This window comes from Alligator sinensis, unplaced genomic scaffold, assembly GCF_000455745.1.
Source record: "Alligator sinensis unplaced genomic scaffold, ASM45574v1 scaffold596_1, whole genome shotgun sequence".
Lineage (NCBI taxonomy): Eukaryota > Metazoa > Chordata > Crocodylia > Alligatoridae > Alligator > Alligator sinensis.
In genome coordinates, this window is record NW_005841967.1 from 494,166 (window position 1) to 515,034 (window position 20,869).

General features: G+C 40.7%; 1 protein-coding gene across 1 annotated transcript in view; it reads right to left on the bottom strand.

The window, feature by feature from the left end:
• Positions 1-567: 567 nt before the first annotated feature.
• The window catches only part of COL4A3 (collagen type IV alpha 3 chain), a 90,261-nt gene continuing 69,959 nt past the window's right edge, over positions 568-20,869 (bottom strand). The window contains 14 exon segments of the mRNA XM_025200433.1: positions 568-3,201; positions 5,043-5,215; positions 6,644-6,758; positions 7,910-8,087; positions 9,196-9,408; positions 10,573-10,671; positions 12,707-12,826; positions 12,913-12,984; positions 15,078-15,150; positions 15,666-15,793; positions 16,384-16,569; positions 18,509-18,559; positions 19,610-19,708; positions 20,686-20,766. Coding sequence (XP_025056218.1) covers positions 3,120-3,201; positions 5,043-5,215; positions 6,644-6,758; positions 7,910-8,087; positions 9,196-9,408; positions 10,573-10,671; positions 12,707-12,826; positions 12,913-12,984; positions 15,078-15,150; positions 15,666-15,793; positions 16,384-16,569; positions 18,509-18,559; positions 19,610-19,708; positions 20,686-20,766 — 1,670 coding nt within the window. The 3' untranslated portion in view covers positions 568-3,119.

The window sequence follows — 20,869 nt, forward strand, 5'->3', positions numbered from 1 at the left end:
GCGTTTATGGACATTAATTAATTCATCCTCACAGCAGCTCAGAGAGTCAGGGAATTAAACTTATCTTCATTTACAGAGAGAAGCTAAGGATGACATTTTCAAAGCTGCCCTCCGATGTGGGATGCCTATCTGAAACGTGTTTAATGTTCAGAGATCCTGCGCAGCTGCAGCTCTTGCTGATTACAACTAGAGTTGTGTTTGTTACTTCTTGAAGAGTATCTTAAATAAAGGACCCCAAATTAGATACTTTTTGAAAATGTTGGCCTACGTGACCTGTCCAAGGACAAAGAGTATATAAGTGGCAAACTCCAGAACTGGGAACAAAAATCTGAACACCAAAATTCCAGTCTCATGTTCTACCCATTGGGCTGTATTCCTTCACTATAACTTACCTATAAGTTCAAAATACTGTCACAATACATTTTAGATTCTACTAAAAATTGCCATTAGACTTAAGTTTGACACACTTCTGAATTTTACAGGTACGATCCCTGACTGGGACTCTGTAATAATGGGCTGCATATTAATATAACATCTCAGCATGCCTATAAGAATGTTGAATATATTTTGACTTTAATAATGAGAAATTTCATAAAGAAATGGAAAGTTTCTTTGAGTATTTCAAACAGAATTTAGACATAAATTAGACATGGGGAAAACACAATTAAGCAATTTTAAGAAATAAGTGGATTCCAGGAAAATCAGCTTATTAGCAGCACAATAAAATTCACAATTGCACTTTGCAAATAGAAATGCTGTAATTATTCAGGAAAACAAAAAAAAGTAAATATCCATTCAGTGTAAATATTGTCTTTAAAGTAGCTCCATAAAAAGATACTGACATGTTACATATGGAGAAAAGTATTTTCTATTTATGTTAACAATGAGAATTTAAACATCAAGACAAACACAATGCACATATTTTAACAGAATTTAAAAATAAAATATTTTTCTCAAAAAAAAACGTATCTAAAAGAGAAATCTTTGCTATTTCAATGGATTGTTAGACCCTACACTTAAAAACATGCATGTACAGAACTTTTCAAATCTTTTAGTCTTTATCTATAACACTAAATGATTGTACTGGAATTCTGATACTTTTGTGCAAGTATGAAAAGTTATTAACATTTTATATGTTAACATTAATTTTTAAAATAACTTTACAAGTGCAATATCATAAATATAAAAACTTCAGAGTTACATTTTATATAAATTATATGACTAAACAAAAGTGGTTTTCAAGTATTCAATTTAGTTTGCAGTTGAATTCTCTGGTGTAAAGCAGTATCCAGATAGTACCATGTGAATATCACTGAGAAATATAAAATGTTTTCTTTTAGATGACTGCATTTAACTGGATGGAATAAAATCTTTCATTTTTGGAGATGTCTGTGAAAAATATTTAAAGGTTTTGACAACATTTCTGTTTGCAGTGTATTTTTAAGAGAGCAGTATCTGAAGGGTTATGTGTTCACCCACTATTGCCATAGGATCCCTCAAATCAGATTAACTACAGATTGAATTTACAACCCAGACTATGAATTTTTTTTTGTAGTTTCTAATTAGCTTTACTTCAGTGGAAACAGCAACCTGTGGCCATAATTAGGGCCCAGCCTGTGACCCACTGAAGAATTTACCCCTATTCTAGGATTGGGCATTTATGGTTTGATTCAAAGTCCACTCAAATTTAAGAGTCTTTCCACCAATTTCAGGGGCCTTTGACTCACCTTTAGTAAATAAAATACAAGAGAACAGAGGTAACAGTTTTCACCACTGTCCTGGAGGCTGACTACCCACCCAGTGCATAGAGTGGGTTCTCTTTCGGACTAGTCAAGAAGTATTGTTATTGTAGTGATAAAATAAATGGTATTTCCATTTCTCAGCCAGAAGAACGGATATTTCTGATTGTTGAAATGTATGGAGAAAATGACTATTAACACCCCCCCTTAATGGAATATATATTATAATATTATTATTATATATATATTCCATTAAGGGGGGGGGTTAATATATACATATACACACACACGCACACATACACTTAAAAGTGCACCAAGAAAATATCCTATTAAACCCCATTTTTTGTAGTGCCAGAGCGTCATCTTAAATTATATCTACTTTGAACACTGAACATATCATATGAACTGATGCTAGCATTCAATTTGAAAAGCATTGTGTTATAAGGTGGCATTAACATCTTCCATGAAAAAGCTGGCAATGTCATAGTTCTGCCATGAAGAGATGACTTACAAATGATACAGTTCAGAAGAAGGTTCTGTAATATTGCTGTTACAAGCGGACACCAACAAAGTGCTTTGCAATTTGTAAAAAAAAAAAGTCAAAAGTCAAAATGTTGCTCTGTGTACTCATAGTGTTGTACTGGCAATTTAGATCTTGCTATCTCGTTATAGTTTGGTTTTAATGACTGCACATTCTTCCACATCAGGCAATTCTTTGGCATAAAGGACACTGACAGACGTGCAGCTCCCTGCTTCACAGAAAGCACCACGAGTTACAGCAACCCCCACAACCCAGCAGACATTTGCTGTTGGCTTAGAGTGGGTGCTGGGGAGGGGGAAATGGAGCTCCACTTTTAAACTGATTCAAAAGGAGTTACAGATCTGCAGCCCTTGCCCCCACCCCGCCCCCCTTTCCCCCCACAGCTCCAGTGCTCTCTGTATGATGGGAGGGGAAGAACGGAGGGGAAAGAGCTCCAGGCTGGGGTTTGCCCAGCTCGCACTGGGGGAGACGGGGATGGATTGAAGCCCCCCCACCTCAGGGGGGCAAACCCCAGCCCAGAGTTCCCTCCCTTCCCCTCCCTTCTCCCTTTTCCATCATGCAGAGAACACCGGGGGTGGGGTAGGGCTGGGCTGCATCAACCCAGCCCCAATCAGAGAGAAGCTAATGAAGGTGATCTGCTTTGGAGCATCTTCATCTGAACCCTCACGTAATGAGGGTTAATTTGTTGCATGATTGGGAATTTTTCAAGCACTCTGCAACCATGCACTTCTGTCAGGACATAGCTGTAGAGTGCTTTCAAGGGGCCGATTGCATGACAAATGTCACTTCTGTCAGTGCCCAACAGCACAGTTTTATGCTTTGTCAAGACAGTCTGACTTTCAGTCTGATTTCATGCAAACCTGACAGCGGCTGATGATGTTTTCCAGTTCTCCTGATTTCATAGTCTGTGGTAAAGGTTTCCTATAAAAAGAAAGGGAAACCACATTTACTTTACTCTTTTCTATATGGGCAGGGCAGTGAGCATTTTCTGATTTTGTACTGCTGTGCTCTTTCTCCCTCCACATCAGCTCTCATCTATTTTAGCTTGTCCCACCACAGCATGCATCATAGTGGGCCTTTACATACACCACTGATTTTGAACCAGAGGAAGGCAGAGGGGAGAGGGGGGGAGAAATACCATAATCCCACCATTGTGATCTCTTAGGCATGAGTCCAAAATCCAAGTCTTTCTGCTTCCTGCAACAGGCTTAGAATCAGGACTTTAGATTCTCATGATTTTAGAAATTTGTTCTTATCCCCTGCTTAGGCTGGAGGTGGACAGTGGCATGAGCTCTGTAGTTGATAAGACTGGAGACTATTGGGTGCATCTACACGTTCAATTAATGTGCTAGTACCTCCATTGTGAGGTACTAGAAAAAGGCACTTTAGCCTACTTTAATGCACATTAGTTAAAGAGCACAGGGTGCCTGCACACAAGCATGGAGGCTGCTCCGACACACTGTAACTACAGCAAATTGGAGCAGATTCAGTTAATTGAGTCTGCTGAAGTGTGGTCATTACTGCGTTCTAGCAGCCTCCCATGTCTTGTGTATCAGCATTCCCCGTGCACAAAAATTCTGGTGGGGGTGCTTGAACTAAAGCTTGTTGAATGAGTTTTAATTCAAGCACCCCCACTGCCATTTTTAAGCGCGGGGACGCTGATACACGAGACACTGTAGCACTTTACTAAGAGTGGCTCTAATTAAAGTGCTGTCCCCCTCCATCCCTGGATGACGTGTAAAAGTGCCCACAGCTTTTTTGTGATGCTTTAGTGCACATTAAAATAGGCTAATGTGCATTAAAGCACATGTGTAGATGGGCCCAGTGAGTCGGTTTTGTAGAAAGAATTCAATATTATTGAACACTAGGGAAATGTTGAGAATGGAGTTTTTAGAAGCACTGGGACATATCCTGCCATATTCTTTGCACATGCCTACGGATGGCCCTGAAGGGCATACAGCATTTACCAAGAAAGAGGTATAGGGTTTGTTAAAGACACCTTGAAATCATCAACTTTGTTTATAGTATTTATATATATGCACCCCACACACATTTAGTGGGACCAGGAATTTGGAAAATATTTGCTTGCCATATCAAAGTTTAGCACTGAGTACCTAATAGGCTAATGAACCCCAGAAAATCCAACTGAGATGGTTAGGATTTTACAAGCAGAAGAGCAGTGTAGAACCAAGGCCAGGAAGTTCTAATTAACTGGGCATTGACACAAAAAAGCTTCTACAAGGTAAAGGAGCACAGGGCATTTTAGCACATAAGTTGTTGTTCTGCAGTAATGTCTCCTGTGCATGTTCTTACCCTGTGGTAAATGAAAGCTAATTCATATCAACTTAACCCTCAAAGTGACTTAATTGCCTCTTTTGGTGTTGGAGATAGTACCTCTTTTCCAGGTACTGGGAGACAAATCCACCATTGGCATAAGCAGGTGAAACTACTGAAGACAATGGAATTATAGTAGCTTATATCAGTGGTGAATGTCTCCATTTGCATTTAAGAGGTCCATTTTGGGAAGGAATGGGAATTAAGGTTCTAATCCTTGACTCTCAAGCCCCTTTGTATTTAAAAAGTTCCAGCACTGCAACACGACCCTGAATCTCATAAACCCAACCCCAAGATCATCACCAGGGGGGTGGTTTCTCAGATAATTACAGCTAATTAATGGCTCCTCATTGTTTCCTCACTCTGGGCCTGCAGCAAATCTAGTAGATGTGGTTAAGGGAAAGAAGACATGGCTTAGAGTAGTTTACCTGAACATTCTTCTTGGATCCAGTGAAGCCAACCAAAAGCTGTAGGAATTGGCATAGTAATTACAGGTCCCTCTACTATGGCACTCTATGAATGGAACGGCTCGGAATTCTTCCAAGCAAGACCCAGGAGATGCCAATGCTTGACCAGAAGCTTCTGAGCCAGCACCTGTATACTGTAATCATAAATGCCTTTAATCAAAATCTATTAATCAGCTTTTACTATATTGGAGGCAAAGTGAAACAAAATACAACAAAATACATCTCTTTAAAACATGCTGTTTACCAAAACATGTTGTGTGACACAGCAAGACAACAGCCATCAGCACAAACTAGTTTTATGAAGGGATGGATTATTGTATTGTTGACTGGTCTTATTTGGTTAATATGGTCTACTCCCTTGTAGTAAGGCCTAGAAGTCTTATGACAATTAAAAGGACTTCATGTTATTTCTTTATCCCCTGAAAAACTGAAATTCCCTTGAAGAGATTTGGGGCCCATCTAGTTAAGGACCACAAGTAAGTAACCTGATTTCAAATAGATTACTTTTCGTTTCACAAAAATCAGAAGAGCAATTTTTCATACTTGTAAAAATGGCATCAAAATGACCCCTGACACCACCTTCTTTGGAGTTGAACAAACACCTTCTTTGGGGTTCGCAAAAATTTGCATGTTTAATATTAGAACACAGCAGTAACCAGTCTCTTTAAACAAATTGTCTTCCTTTCCTTTTCATATTTATGGAGCTTTATATAGGGGTATCTTGGGAAAGGCAGCAAACCTCACATCTCATCTAAAGGGCTCTGTTTCATCTGAAGAGATTGTGGGGCTGGAGAGGGAATGTTTAGCTCAATCAGTCACCCACAGTTGCTAATATGGAGCATGGGGAAGATTCACCGAAAAAAGGTAGTATATAATCCCCTCAATGTGGGCATACATCTTTCTCTGCTTTCCTTTAGCTTCTCAGTGATGAGGTACAGAAGCCCACTGTAGATTTCTTTCAGATCAGGAAAAAAAGGTGTGCTGTCCTTTTTGTGGAAGGACTATGCTCTGCAGATTTGTATTTTTATTTTGTTCTTCTGTGGAGTTTGGCCCTTAAATATGATTTACATTAATGCTGCCTGGTATTGCTAAATCTGTAATTTTGGTTGTTGAAATGGCCCTGATTTGCTGTGGGCTACGCTTGCAATGTAATTCATTTTCAAGTCAGTTCAGTTGCATCCACTAATGAAAACTTCATCATAATTTAAATGAGCATAAAAGGAAGAAGCATTCATTAATTTTCTATCAGTCCATAGTATCCCAGGATACCAAGGTTCTCCTTTTTTCTGTCCCCCTTTTCCTCTAATGGCACCTATTTTTGAGTGCAGATTGGAAACCCTATCTGCAAGGAGGTGTTTTTAGGCTCTGCCATTAACCTATAAATCAAAGGGATTAGAAAAAAATCTTGCCTGTTTTTAGCCAAAAAGATCTCTATGACTATTAAACAAGCAAACAAATAAATGATGCTTAACAAATGCCAGTAATGCTGAGATTAGAGGAGCAGGAAAATATGTGAATGTAGCAGCTCCCAGCTATAATTTTGGTCTATTTTTTTCTCTTACCATAACAAAGGAAAAACCCTTCCAGAGAGAAATCCAGCCATCGGGACACAAAGGAACTGCAGTTGTCTGACTATGAATTGCTATTACCATTGCAGGTCCTTCACAGACAATACACCTATGATATGAAACATATGTATTAGATGGCAAAAAAGAAATAGGCAGTTCTGGTCCTTGATGATACCTTTTCCCTTTGTTTCAGAAAGTAACAGCAATTTTGATATAAAACTATTTTTTGTGCAATGAATGAGAAACTACAAAGCAGCAGGGAAAACTCGTAAGCAATTTTCAACTGCTACAATATCCATTATCTTCAAAATATTCATGAATAACACTTCACATGACTTGGTGGGGGATTGGGAAGACTATCCCTAGAACACTTTGACAGTGCTAAGGCTGGCAATAGGCTAAGATTCTCTCTTTTTATGTAGCTTGAAGTGCAGGCTCTGCAGCTTTACTTGCCAATATTAAAAAAGACCTGCTTCCTTCTCCTGACATACAATTGGACTGGAGAGAGAGCAGCTTAGTATGCAAAACTGGCCTGAAGTTCACCTTCCCACCTCCTGATCTTGCTGCTGCTCTGTGCAGAGCTGTGGGTTTCTGACATTTAGAGCTGCCTGAGGGCTTTTCTGATGTAGACTTAGTTGCAAAAACCCACGTGGGACCGAAAATACAGTTGAGGACTGGCATTGTGCAGGGATTTTAGAGCCAGGCTCCCTTTTCTCCAGGCACATCTTGCTTTCTCTATTACTCTAACAGAAAAAGTAGTGAGATCCTAATGGTGTGATTATTTCTAGTCCAGTTGACATAGCCCTCATGTGGCTAGGTAAGTGTTGGATGTTCCCAGATACCTGGGTGATAGAATTTAAGAGATGTATCTGCAAACAGACAAGGATTTAAAACAACCTTCTGTTGTACACTTGCCCAGAGATATTGAACAGGAGAACATTAACCGTCCTGATATATAATTTTCTTGCAGCGATCACAGTAAATATGGTTTATTCCAATATGTGTGTAAATTCAACTGACAGGAGAATGACACCTCGTATTCTGAAATTAAAGCTGTACATTCAACCTATCCACATCCAATCTTCCTATACACAGTAGCAGTCAAACATTATAATAATATTGTTCCTGAGAACCATCAGGGTCAGCAAGATTTTGAGTTATCTTTCTAGTGCTGGGTATGCAAATTAAACCTACCAGATCAAAAAATAATTGCGTGATCTACCCATGTCAGAAGGGGAGCCAACGTTCTTAAACTCATACCTGCTAATATACGGCTCCAAAGCTCTGCCAGAAACTGGTGCCATGTCTGGTGGCATTGTTGCTGCAGTAGACAGCCAGTATGAATAGTCATTGCGAGAAGCAAAATTGCAAATCTTGTTGGTGTTACAGAATAAAAATGGCACAGTGGTAAATCTCTGCAGGCAGCTACCAGCTGTCCCTGAAAAGACACAATATGGTAGTCTCATAAAAGGTGAGAGATACAGTTAGTATGGTAAAAGTTACAGAGGTGTGATAGGATCCAATCTACTGCATTAAGAGTAAAGAGATGTAAAGCATGTAAAGAAAATAAATTATGCAGCTCTGTATAGCAGTATTTTAAGAGACAATGGGTGCATCTACATGTGAATATTAATGTGATGCAATAAACTCTGGTGTAGTTCCCGCTTAAGCTAATCGCTTCCAGGCTCAGCGTTAACACGTGTGCCCAGGATCACAGCTTGCTGAACTGGGGTAGTGCTGCCCCGGCTGGCAGGGGAGCCGGGGTGGGGGCGGGGCAGCAGTCTGCCAGTCCGAGGCTGCTCCAATTTGGTTCAGTGCTATAGAGGGGCTGACTGGGGCACAAGGGTGCTACACTGCAGGGATAGCTGGCAGGCAGCCCTGCACTGTAGCACTCTCATGCCCCAGCCACTGTCTACATGTGTGTTGCAGCACAGTAAATAACTCTGCTGTAGGATAGTACTTGTATCAGGCAGTACTAACTTATGATGTAGTTAATTAGTTTACTCCAGCCTAGTAGCTCTGCACGTGTAGATGGAGACGCTTTACTGCAGAGCTGAGTAGGCAATTCTTCATTAAGCATCTTGTGTAAATGCTCCCTATGATTATTAAAATAAATACAAGGAGGCTCCATTTTAAAGTAGTGTTGGAGATCAGAACAAAATCTATTACAAGTAAGGGATGTTTTGCTTTATTCTATAATACCACTTACTACCCAGTCCCTGACACTGAATGGCCAGGTTGACAAAAAAAAAAGCATGAGCTGCATGAAAAGAATTGCTCCTCTTTGAGCCATGACTCCTGCTCTTGGGTTCTCTTGGAGCAGCACACCTCTCCACCACCCTTTAATTAGAACTGACTGTAGAAGCAGTCTCTTGACCCAGGCATACAGTGAAGATTGGTAGCTCTAATACTTTCATTCCAGATAAATGATCAGATATTTACTGCATATTTGCTTTTTATATATGTAACTTAGCATTATTGTACTATTCAGTAAAGAGGTTGTGATCTTTGCACAAAGTGTCCTGAAGACTTTTTTAATACAGTACCAAGGTCCTGTCCATGTGCTCGCTCATTTCCTTGTACAGAAAGCAGAGAATAACCGCTGTAGATGTGAGATGTTCCAGATGGACAAGAAGGCATCATTATTGACTGGCTGTGTCGGGTAAAGATGAACCCTCTTCTTGCTGGGCTAGGAATGAAAGCACCTGGATATCCAGGTATGCCTGGTAGGCCTGGAAAGCCAATGAGCCCAGGTTGCCCTGTGTACAAAACAAACAAAACAAGCATTTTTTTGCAACCCTTATGGCTCTCTCTATTTCCTAGTAGTGACTGCATTCTGAAGTAACTGTAGAAACACTTGGAAACAAAATTTTAGTCAAACATATAGATCCAAACTTGAAGGGTTTTGTTATTTATATTGTGTTAGAACCTGGAAACTCTTACAGAGATCAGGACCACTCTGTGCTGGCCTAGATCACAAAGGAAAAGGCAATTCTCGTCTCAAAGAGCATACAGTAAAAACAACAATACTATGAAGGCAAGCAGAGGTGAAATGATTTATGCAAGGCCACAGAGCAGGTTAATAATATGGTCATGAACAGAATCTGGAGCTCCCAGCTACCAGTCTAGTATCTGCTCCAATAAAACACATCAGTTTTTATTCTTACTTTTAGCTACAACTCTTTTTCTATGAGACATATTTCCAAACAGTAACCTAACTTGAGAAATTTAACTTTGCTTACTTTATAAAAATGAATATTAGTCAAAATATATATTTAAAGTTCTGCTAAATGGAAACGGTATTTAGGTAGGTTTCTTATGGAACAACTAAATAAATATGAAAACAGTACAATGCATTTTGATTCTGTGTAATACAGTATAATCAGATGTCTGCACTGTTTACACTGTAAGTATGCTTACACTGCATAATATGGTATAGAGTAGACAATGGCTCCGTATTACCATGGGTTAATTTGTGCAGTGTAGATGTATTATAAGAAGCAGACATGGAAAGGTAGTGGTAATGTAAAAATATTTTACAGTGAATAAAGTAAAACATTCAGCTCCATTTTGTTGTTTTACATTAAATGACTGTCTACATAGGAAGGTGCTATGATGCTTTGATGTTGGACATGGATTTTTAAATAGATAAATAGGCTTGATCAGTAAGAGGCAGAGAAAAACTAAACAGCATATTCAGAGAGGAAAGGAATGTTTTCAGGTAAGATTTGTTAAGTCATCATTTCTGTAGGAATATTCATGAGTTGAAAGTCAAGCAGGTACTTAAGTGATTTGCTGGACCTGTTTCCAATTAAAAAAAGCCATATTATAACTCTTTACATAAATGGAAGGATCCACGGAAATTGGAGTCCAGTTTATCTGCACAACACAATATGACTGAATGCATATCTCCTTTACTGTACCTGTGTTTCCTTTAAATCCTTTGTCTCCTTTTGGACCAAGTGGTCCAGGTAGACCTGGACTTCCATGACTGCCTGGTCGACCTTTCACACCTTGCCATCCTATGTTGTACACAGGAGAAAGTGTGTTAATAAAATGGTATTCTACATATTCAGAATGGACAACTAAATAAATAAAATCTCTGATCCAGCTGATTATAGTGGATACTGGAACATCAACCTTTTATAGAATTAAATTATTTACAGTCATGATTCTATGAAATTCCTGTCACCAGATTTCACTTAAAATAATTTAGGAAGGTGGTATAAAAATAGCAGTTCTACTATAAATCCCATTTTCATAAGAGACTTGTAGAACTAACACATATATCAATATTCTTTTTGCATTTGTTACTTTATTTATATTTTCCAAAAATACCACTGCAGTCCTTGTTCCTAGATCTGTAAATAATGTAGATCCCAATATAAGGTGACAATTTTTGTAAAAGACTAAAATAAATAAATAAATAAACAAACAAATCTCTAATTTATATCCTTTATTAACCTGGAGGAACTGAAAAATTCTTGTAGCCCATATATTTTAAGCAAGGGCTAACTTCCCAGGGAGCCCGTCACAACCATTTTTTGTTTTGTGCTAAGAGATGGAACTGGGCCAGAATTCTAAACAGTTTCATGTTCATTTGCTTCCTTTCTCTGCAAATACTTGGTTCCCTCGCATGCCTGATATATTTCACTTCCCTGCTGATACATTTCATCCCCCCACTTCAGTCTGGAAGCTGTAATAGGCAATGATGTTGTTCTCAGCACTAGTTGAGCCCAGAGGAAAGAAGGTTGCTGACGTGTCTCAGCATCAAGATAGAGGCTATCAAGTAAGATGGGAAGAAGGCATAGGGCTCTCTATTCACTTGGAGGAGGATCTTCTCCAGACTTCATTGACTGGGAAAGGAAGATCAGAGATGAGAAGGGGAGTCTTGAGAGAGAAAAAGAAAAGGACCAGGACAGAAGGGAATGTGGGACAGTGGCTAACTTTATTGACTTTTTCCAGTTGGGCAGACCATACTCATCCTTAAGAACCAGGGTTTCTTCAAAGAGCAAAATTACTGAATTGATGTAAAATGGGGGTGAGGGGGAAGGAAAAAAACAAACAAACCTAAACCCATTCACTGAAATTGACAAGATCTTTTTTTCCTGTCAGTACAGACTATTCGTGCAAAAATTAATGAGCATGTATCTGTTCAACAGAATGTTTCAAACATTTTGACATGAACATTGATTTTTTCCTTTCTTCTTGCATAGCTCTGTGTTGCAATAACTGCTTGCCTACCAAGTGCACTAGTACTCAGCTAAATGAAGCAGTTACTAAGTTGTTCATGAAAGGAACACTGGGCTCCTATACACGTGCAGGGAGGCTACTCAGACTTGATTAATCAAGTCTGCTGGAGTGTGGTAATTACCACACCCTCAATATCACATGTATCAGCATGCCCACACTGAAAAATGGTGGCAAGGTGCTTTAAACTAAAGCTTGTTCAATGAGCTTTAGTTTAAAGCATTGGCAACACGTAGTGGGTGCACACAGGTGCACATGCACCCCCTGAGATTGGTGGTGCTCCCCCTGAGATTGGCCGCTGCTGCCAGCAGTGTTTGCGGGCAGTCGCCGCTCACCACCTCCCCCCTCCGCCAACACCGCCAGCAGTGTCTGCAGGCAGTTGCCGATCACTGGTCGGCACTCACCATTCCCCACCCCAACCCCTTCTTCTGCCGCTGACACTGCCACAGCCACCTGTGGAAGCTCCCTGCTTGCCACTGCCACACCACGACCACTGCTCCTGCCTGTGGGCAGTCGCTGTGCCCCTCCCAGTCTCAGGAGGCATGTGACATTCATGGTTTAAAGTACTCTGCCACCATTTTTCAGAGTGGGGACACTGATACATGTGACACCTCAGGCACTTTAATTAATGCGGCTCTCAGAGCTGTGCTACTTAAAGCGTCCTCCACCCTGCCTTCCAGAGCATATCTATAAATGCCCACTATTTTTAAGGGGGGCTAAAAGTGTCTACAAAGAACTGCAGATGCATTAGCTACCAAACCAAGTCTTATCAGATGGCCTAAGTTCATGTCTAGTGGTAAAATATACCTGGTAGTCCAGGCACCCCTTGATGTCCTTTGTCTCCTGGTATTCCTGGGTTGCCAGGTGATCCAGGATGTCCTCTCTCTCCTGGTGTACACATCCTTTTCCTGTTCATTCCAGGGTGACCTACCAGTGGCAATATAACATAGAGCTTGTTGTTTTATATAGACAAAACAGTTAGCTAGAGCTAGAATGAGATGGAATATAATTACCAGGTGGGCCCTTTGGTCCTCTTGGTCCTGGTTTACCTGTTGGTCCAACTGGTCCTTGATTACCTTTTTTTCCTACAAAGGAAGATTAGAGATAGGCTTCTTGGTTGCAAATGCCAAGATAACTCTCTATTTTAGAGGTTCAATGAAGAAACCTCCAGGTGTAAGAGCCCATACAGCCATAATAAAAGAGCTACATTTACAACTGATTGTATCATAGGGTATTATTTAAATATTTACATATCAAATATTAGTAATTAAAAAGGAAAGTCTCCTTTTTCCTAATTTCCAGTCCTGTAAACTCAGCCTATGGTCTTACACACGAGCTGCGTTCTTTCTCTCCTACGCATTATCATCATTGGCTTGCAGGCCAAATCATTCCAGTGGTTATACCTGCAACCCCACTACCTTCATATTCTATTGCCAGTGACCCTGATTGCCCCTACTGGAACTGCACCATTTTATACATTCAGAATTTATGGACCATTTATTTTCACATGGGATGAAGCCCAGGTCGTTCTTCCATAGCTGTAGGTATGAGCAGATTTAACAATGTTTGTATGCTTTAAACAACTCTAAAGCCCTCTGGAAATTGAGTGGACAGGTGACAGGCTGGGTTACAGCACTGCAAAACAACCTAAACTCTAGCAAATATTATCCTGGATGAAATGAGTATAACTTAAGTGTCTCACAGTGATACTTTAGATGGGAGGCAGTTGAACATCTGTAACTATAGACAGCAAACAACAATACTACAGACTACAAACTACTATAAAGCAGAAATGCTACAAAAAGCAGAGTTTGAATCATTTATATGTCTGTCTGTCCATATTATGTTGGCCATAAAAACTTAATTTTTGTCTCCACAGTCAGTTCTTGAGTAAGGAAGTGTGTACTGGGGTGGTCTGTCCCCTTAAAGGGGAGCAGTCAGCCCTGTTGAATAGCTGCAACTGTAGGGGAGCAGAAAGGGGAAAGTGAGGGAGCACTATGGAGGGAAGGAGTCAGCTGTGAACAGAACAACTTGCCACAGCAAGGAGCCAGGCTGTTGTGACTGGGGGCCAGAGCCAAAGGGGTTTCCCTCTGACCCTCTGAGTGCCCATGACAGGGCATCAGGGTTTGGTTTTTATTTGCTTATTTGTCTATGTGGAGTGGCTGAGGAGTTCCTTAGGAAGCAAACTTGACTGCTAAAGCCAGTAGGCTAAGCAACCTGCTTACAAGTGCCATTACTAGACACTGATCTTTCAAACTAAAATGGCATTTTGACAGAGACAATAACAAATACAAAGCAGGTGCCAATGTACTAAATATGAACATTTTATGGTAGTAAATTCCTTGAAAATAACTTTACCCGAGTGAGGCTGGTGTGCATCAGTTCTAATTCACTAACTAAAATCAAGTTCACGTTATGAAGACTTTTGGCCGGATACTGACTTAACTCATCCTTATACAAATCAGGAATAATCCCACTAAAATTAATAGTTATCCTGATGCTAAATTAGTATATAAGCAAGTGCAGGAGGAAATGTGCAACCAAGTCATTTTGATTTAGTACCAGAAAATGAATAGGCGTTCATTTTTTCTTAAAATATAATCGTGTCTGTAGGGCCCAATGTCCCTCACTAAGTGTGCAAATATCAAATAAAAGACAGTCCTGCCCTGAAGAGTTGTGATCGTGGCCAGCCTAACAGTACAACCCACCCACACACACAGATAGTTTTACATATAAAGTATCTAAAGCTGGGGAATTGTCAAAGAAATCCTTAAGCTAGCTCTGTGCAATCTCTGTTGATAGAAATAGCTTACTTGCAGTTCTGCTAAACAAGTGTCAAACAGGAAGATCTGATATGCTATAGGGACTATCTTGCCTTGTTTGTATTTTTCAATATACTTACTGCAAAGTTGAGTGGAAGGAAGGGAGTCAGAGGTTTTTTGCCACGTTGGTGTTAGTTTTGGCTATATCAATAAAATTTAATCTAGAGAAGGCGGTATATGATCAGACCTAATTATCTGGTGAAATTACCCTTTGGCTGTTTCATCCTATTCCTGCTCTAGCCCAGTTTGCTAATAACAGCCTTATCTTTAGGTCACACATTGGCTTTATGCTAGATCACAACATATAAGTGACTGCACTTGGTCCACAAAATTATGTCTAAGAATTAGGATAATACCTTTTACACCTGGAAATCCTGGAAAGCCAACATCACCTGCAGGACCTGGGTGGCCTGGCACACCATTAATTCCCTGCAGGTCAGACAACAAGAAAAAATATAATAGTTGTATCCACCCCGTGGAAGATATGAAGTCTTTTTATTTTGAATTCAATATGTTGTGGACTGTGACTTTACCATTTCCATTCATTTCTACAGGTGAACGGAACCAAAAACTGTGAGTGGATGTCCAAATGGGACTATGAGAACCACCTTTTGCAGAACATGCTGTAACTAGACACAAAATCTGGCCCTGGTTGTGAACACACTGGAAAGAGCATCCCCACTGGTTAGAAAATGAACAAGCAGAAAATGAAGCCATGGAAATGTATCTTACCTACCAAGAGCTGCACTGCAGGACTCTAAAACTGGAAAGGCAATGGCATTGCTAGAATTTCATGGTAAAATGTTTCTGTGCTCTCAGAAGCTTAAGTACAATAAGCACCCACCTTACATTCTTTCTTCACAACTTTTTCACTGGAGTATAATTTTCCCCATTGCTGAATTTTTAAAAGGGATTAAAAAACAAGGAATCTTTATTCCACTTACTATTGGACCTGGAGAACCAGTATCACCTACTGGTCCTGGTGTACCTGGGATACCATCTGCCCCTCTATCACCTCTGTCTCCTCTTCTGTAGATAGTGAGGCCAGGAGGTCCAGGCATACCAGGCAGACCTGCTTAAAAAGATGAATCAGTGAAGGCAATGGACAGTGATGGTTCACACCAGCATTCTTTTCAATGCAGAAATATGCTCATTTAACAAATAAAACATATATTTTTTTCCCCAGTAACCAGCTCTGCTAACTCAGTCTGGGCTCTAGAGCTTGGTTATTTCCATCTTCATACCATCATAAGTTGTAAAGGTTTTATGGTGCTTATTAGGTCTGCACCATTACCCTTTTACTTCACATCTTCAAATTAGACCCACAGTGTCCCACTGCACTGGTGCAGGACATAAGGAGAGTAGGTAAAACAGGGTATGAGATTTAAATACAGGGGTGGGATGAGGATTTTGGCAGATCACGGACACATGCTTTCTGGATTGAGAACGATTACATTATTTTATTTTTTACTTGTATCACACTGAGTGTGTGTGATGTTCTACAATGGCAAACAAACATTAACTGGTAAAGCAACTACTTATTCAATCATAAAGTGCACCTGCCATGTAAGTCCCTCTTATCTCTGATTCTAGATATGTTAACATACTCTTTCTAGCCATTAGACCTTCTTTGAACATAAATACGAAATGATAGCAACACACCTGGTTTTCCATCAATGCCAGCAATACCTTTATTTCCTTTCTGGCCAGTAATCATTTCACCAGGTACACCTGGGAGTCCTGGGGGTCCATTCAACCCAGAAGGTCCAGCTGGTCCTTGTTCACCCATTAGACCTTTAGCACCTGGAAGTCCAGGAAAACCAGGCAGCCCCCTGCCACCTTTGCTTCCTGTGTAACATAAAAAAATGACAAATATGTCCTGGGATACCTTTCAGGGGGCAGATACCACTTCTAGAACTATGACAGCAGACAAAATGCCCACTTATTATCTACAAAAGATGGGCTTCACCCTTGCTTCTTGCAAGGCAAGATGGCTCTGGGAAGGCAGTACTCAGAGTGAAGGACACACTGCTTTTCCCTTGAGACTACACTTAGGAGTTTGCTGTGACTGAAAGATCTCGACAAAGGAGTTACAAGATGCAAGAGGAAAGACAGGGATTTTTTGGCACCATGATCCAAAATGCAGTTTTGGAGAGGCAACTTACCAAACCAATTAAATCAAGACAGAAATAAAGGTAACCTCAAGTCAGAGATCAAGTCAGAGATAAAGGGCAGTAAGAATACCAAGAACTGATTCACTTTTGCCCTTAATACTGTTCTGAGATGCTTGGCTTAGATGTGGAGGAAGATCTTTTCATAACTGAGGTAACTTACCACTACACTAGGGGAGTACATCAAGGGCTCAGTGAGCAACTGTTCACCAGGACACCTGAGGGGAAAACTAGGAGTAATGGCCACAAACCCTTGGAAGACTGATTCAGGCTCAACATTAGGAAAAACTTCTTCACAGTCAGGGTGGGTGTCCAGACTGTGGGATAAGCTCCCTCCAGAGGTGGTGCAATCACCTACCCTGGAAATCTTCAAGAGGAGACTAGACAGTCACCTTGCTGGGGTCAACTGACCCCTAGTTATCTTTCCTGCTTCATGCAGGGGGCTGGACCCGATGATCTTCCAAGATACCTTCTGGCCTGACAATCTATGAATCTAAGGCCAGGTGTAGACAAAACAGGGGTCCTAAATTGAAACGGTGGGTTTTTAAAAACACTGCTTCAATTTAGGGCGAAGTAAACTCCCCATGTTGTGGACACCCGGTCTTACCTGCCTCTCTGCTGGCGGGGAGGGTGAGGGTGAGCTGCCAGTGGGTGGAGCAGTCCCTGGACTGCAGGGAGGGCCAGGTGCTTCCCTCCGCGGCAGTGGTGGCCTCCCCCACAGGCAGCACCCACCCATAGGCACCTGGCTTAGGCAGCCAGCACACTCCAAGGTAGCAAAAAAAAAAAAAAAGATTAGGCTCTCCACTATTTTTTTTCCTCTGGTGGAGCCTGCCTTCCCGGGCTACTGCTAGGCTGCCTGCACGGAGTGTCTGCACAGTCCCTGAGGCTCACGGAGCCTGGTGCTTTGCTCTGAAGCTGTAGGGCAGCAAACTAAAACTCCTCAAAGGTGTTTTAATTTGCTGCACCCCAAAGTCATTCAAGGCGCATTACTCAGCCGAATGTGCTATAGCGGCTGGAATTAATGCGCCGCCGATGCGTGCAAACGCCAACACCAACAAAACGGTGCAAAAGTATTTAACCCACTTTAAATTGTCGTGCTCACATGCCCCTTGTTTCATCTGCAGATTCCTCAAGTTGCTGGATTCCTATCAGTATCAGGAGCAGAACATAAAACATGGAGACTAGGGACTGTTGTCCTTGTCAGAAAGTACTTTCTCCTTCTGTGACTCCACATACGTACAATAAGGAGGAAGTGATTAAAATTTAATAGAAGAGTTTAAATGAAAGGAAAAGGATATTATACTGCTTTCTTGTACCCTGATGGATAATGAGTAGGTACAATGTAAAAGCTGTGACCACACCTTTCTGGAGGCACAAAGATGTTTCTGTGATTTGCCATTATTATGACACTTATAAATAAGAGCTCTGCAACTTAATATATGGAGCCAGATCACTGGTCTTGACTAAAAAATCATTTGTGCTCTTTTAAGTGTTCAAGTGCCAATTTAACCATCCAAGGACAGAATTCGGCCATGTAAAAAAGAGGGCAGGTGGTGGAAAAAGAATAACACTATGTTTAAAAACCAGGGGTGCTATCAAATGTAAATAAAACTCACCTTTAGGACCAGGAGGACCTTGTGGACCAGGTACCCCTAGGCCAAGAGCTCCTGAAAAATAATATCTAAGATGAGTGTAGACAGATAAAACAACATAGTGATAGCAAAGGATCTGGTACAAGCTGTTATGATGCACCTATTATGTCTCCATGTTTCTGTAGTGATACAAGAGCAGCAAAACCCCTACAACTTTAACCCTGCTTCATCAAGCATCAAGGTAAGGATGATTTAGCTCACTTGTATCACTACAGGATCATGTAGACAAGGGGTGTCAAATAATGACCATCAGGCTGCATTTAGCTCATGGTACTGTTCCTTCTGGCCTCTGGGGCTTATGGAAGGCCAGGGAATGTCTGGACCCGGCTAGCTGGACATGTGGCCCATCACAGAATCTGGGGCTACAAGATCCTGTTGGACACAGCCATCAGCAAGAAGACTGTGAGTGAGAGCTCTGATGCTATAGTTTAGGTTGCCCTGCTGCCTCTTAGCCTGCTGCCTCTTTTATTATTGGCCCACCACTGTGGGCCCTGTTGTGGGTCACAGTGGGCCACTGCTACCACCACCATGGGCCACTGCTGTAGGCCCTGCTGCTATTGCTACTACCACATCTAGATCTGGCCTGTGAGAAGACTCACACAGTTCAGATCTGGCCTAGGATGTTGCGTGAATTTGCACCCCCAGTTTAGACATAACAGTTGCATGGAAACAACTGGTATGCACTCCCAAGCAGCAGCTCCCCATTCCCCTTTAAAGCAGATAAAATATATTTGTCCGGCTTAATAGCCCTTAACTTGCCATTGCAAGCTCAAGTTTATATTTTTCTAGCTACCATCTGTTTGTTCAATTCAAGCCTCCCTGTTTTAAGTATCTCCAAAAATCTTTATTAGTTTAGACCAGCTGTGTTCAGAATGGAGGCCTATTTTACAGGGATAATTTAGGCATCTCTTACAATGTTAAAGTTTGCTTCTATTGTCAGATATTCACATGAGGAAATCCACCTAAGGAACTGAGGAATAAAGCAGGAAAATCCCTGCAGCTGAAGATGAGAAAAGGAAGTCAAGTAGATAAACCATAGGTAAAAAAATTGTTTCGGTGCAGTACCTGATTCTCCCTTTTCCCCTGGAGAGCCATGGAAACCATCATGTCCTTGGCTGCCCCTTTCACCAACAGGTCCATCGGCTCCAGGGGATCCTACTGCACCTGAATTGTAAAGCACAATCTAGTAATTTTAATTTTTACTTATTTGAAATATAATGCTGCTACTTCAAAAAGTCAAATGTGTTCGCAAGCTTTGAATTCACTGACCCAATCACATGTTTGGGAACCAGGAAGAGAAGAAGCACATTATTATAATAGGTACTTCCTTCTGCTTTCAGAGAAATCTGAGGACTTAGTCCTTCAATGGGATTTATATCCACAAGGGCATAACAACCTTCCTGTTGCACTGTGGAACATTACTGAGCCAGGGAATAGGCTCTGATCTCTACTATACTGTTATAAATCCAGAGTTAATTTTGTTGCGGTAGAGCTACCCCACTAACTCAGATCAGAATCTGCTATGGCAATATTTTATCCTAATTTTCCTAATAAAGACTATTTACCCTGCTGTTTTCACATCCAAAAACGTGCCCTATGAACTTAAATCTCTCTCATTATTTACTCACATGTCTCTCCTTATGTTTACTCTAAAATATCCAGTGCTTCTTTGTTACGTTAACAATGAACTATCTTGTCTTTTTCTCCCATCTTTTCTCTGATTGCTTCTTATCTCTGGCCAGATCTTTGCTTTTTGCATCTACCTTGGATGTCTCTGATATTTTGGTAAAGCAGTCTTTTCTTATCATTTATGAAGATATTATGCTTTTCTTGTATCTCTAGTACACTGATTATTTGAAAAACAAAACACAACAACAACAAATCCAAAATAATGCTCAAGCTGGGACTGAATTGTGTTGCTAGACTTACATCGGAATGAGGAAAAACCTATTTTTTCTCTTGGAGGAAGAAAGCAGAACCTCATATATTCAGGAACACAGAGACTTCAACTACAAAAATATATACATTCCAAAACACTCCAAAAGAAGGGAAAAAATTCAACTGTCTCATATAAGTGAGAGAAACAAAAGCCAGAATTCAGAGAACTGGGAAACAAGGGAGAGAGAGGATACAAATCACACCTGGAACGCCTCCAGTTCCTCTCTCTCCTGGTTTCCCTTTGTATCCCTTAGCGCCAGGCTCTCCAGCATGTCCAGGTAGTCCTGTCAATGAAAGTGTTTGGGAGAGAAAGATGAAAAAGCTTAGTTACATTGAATTCTGTTCTGGACTAGATCTACAATCAACCATTTGCTAGACCTACTGTTA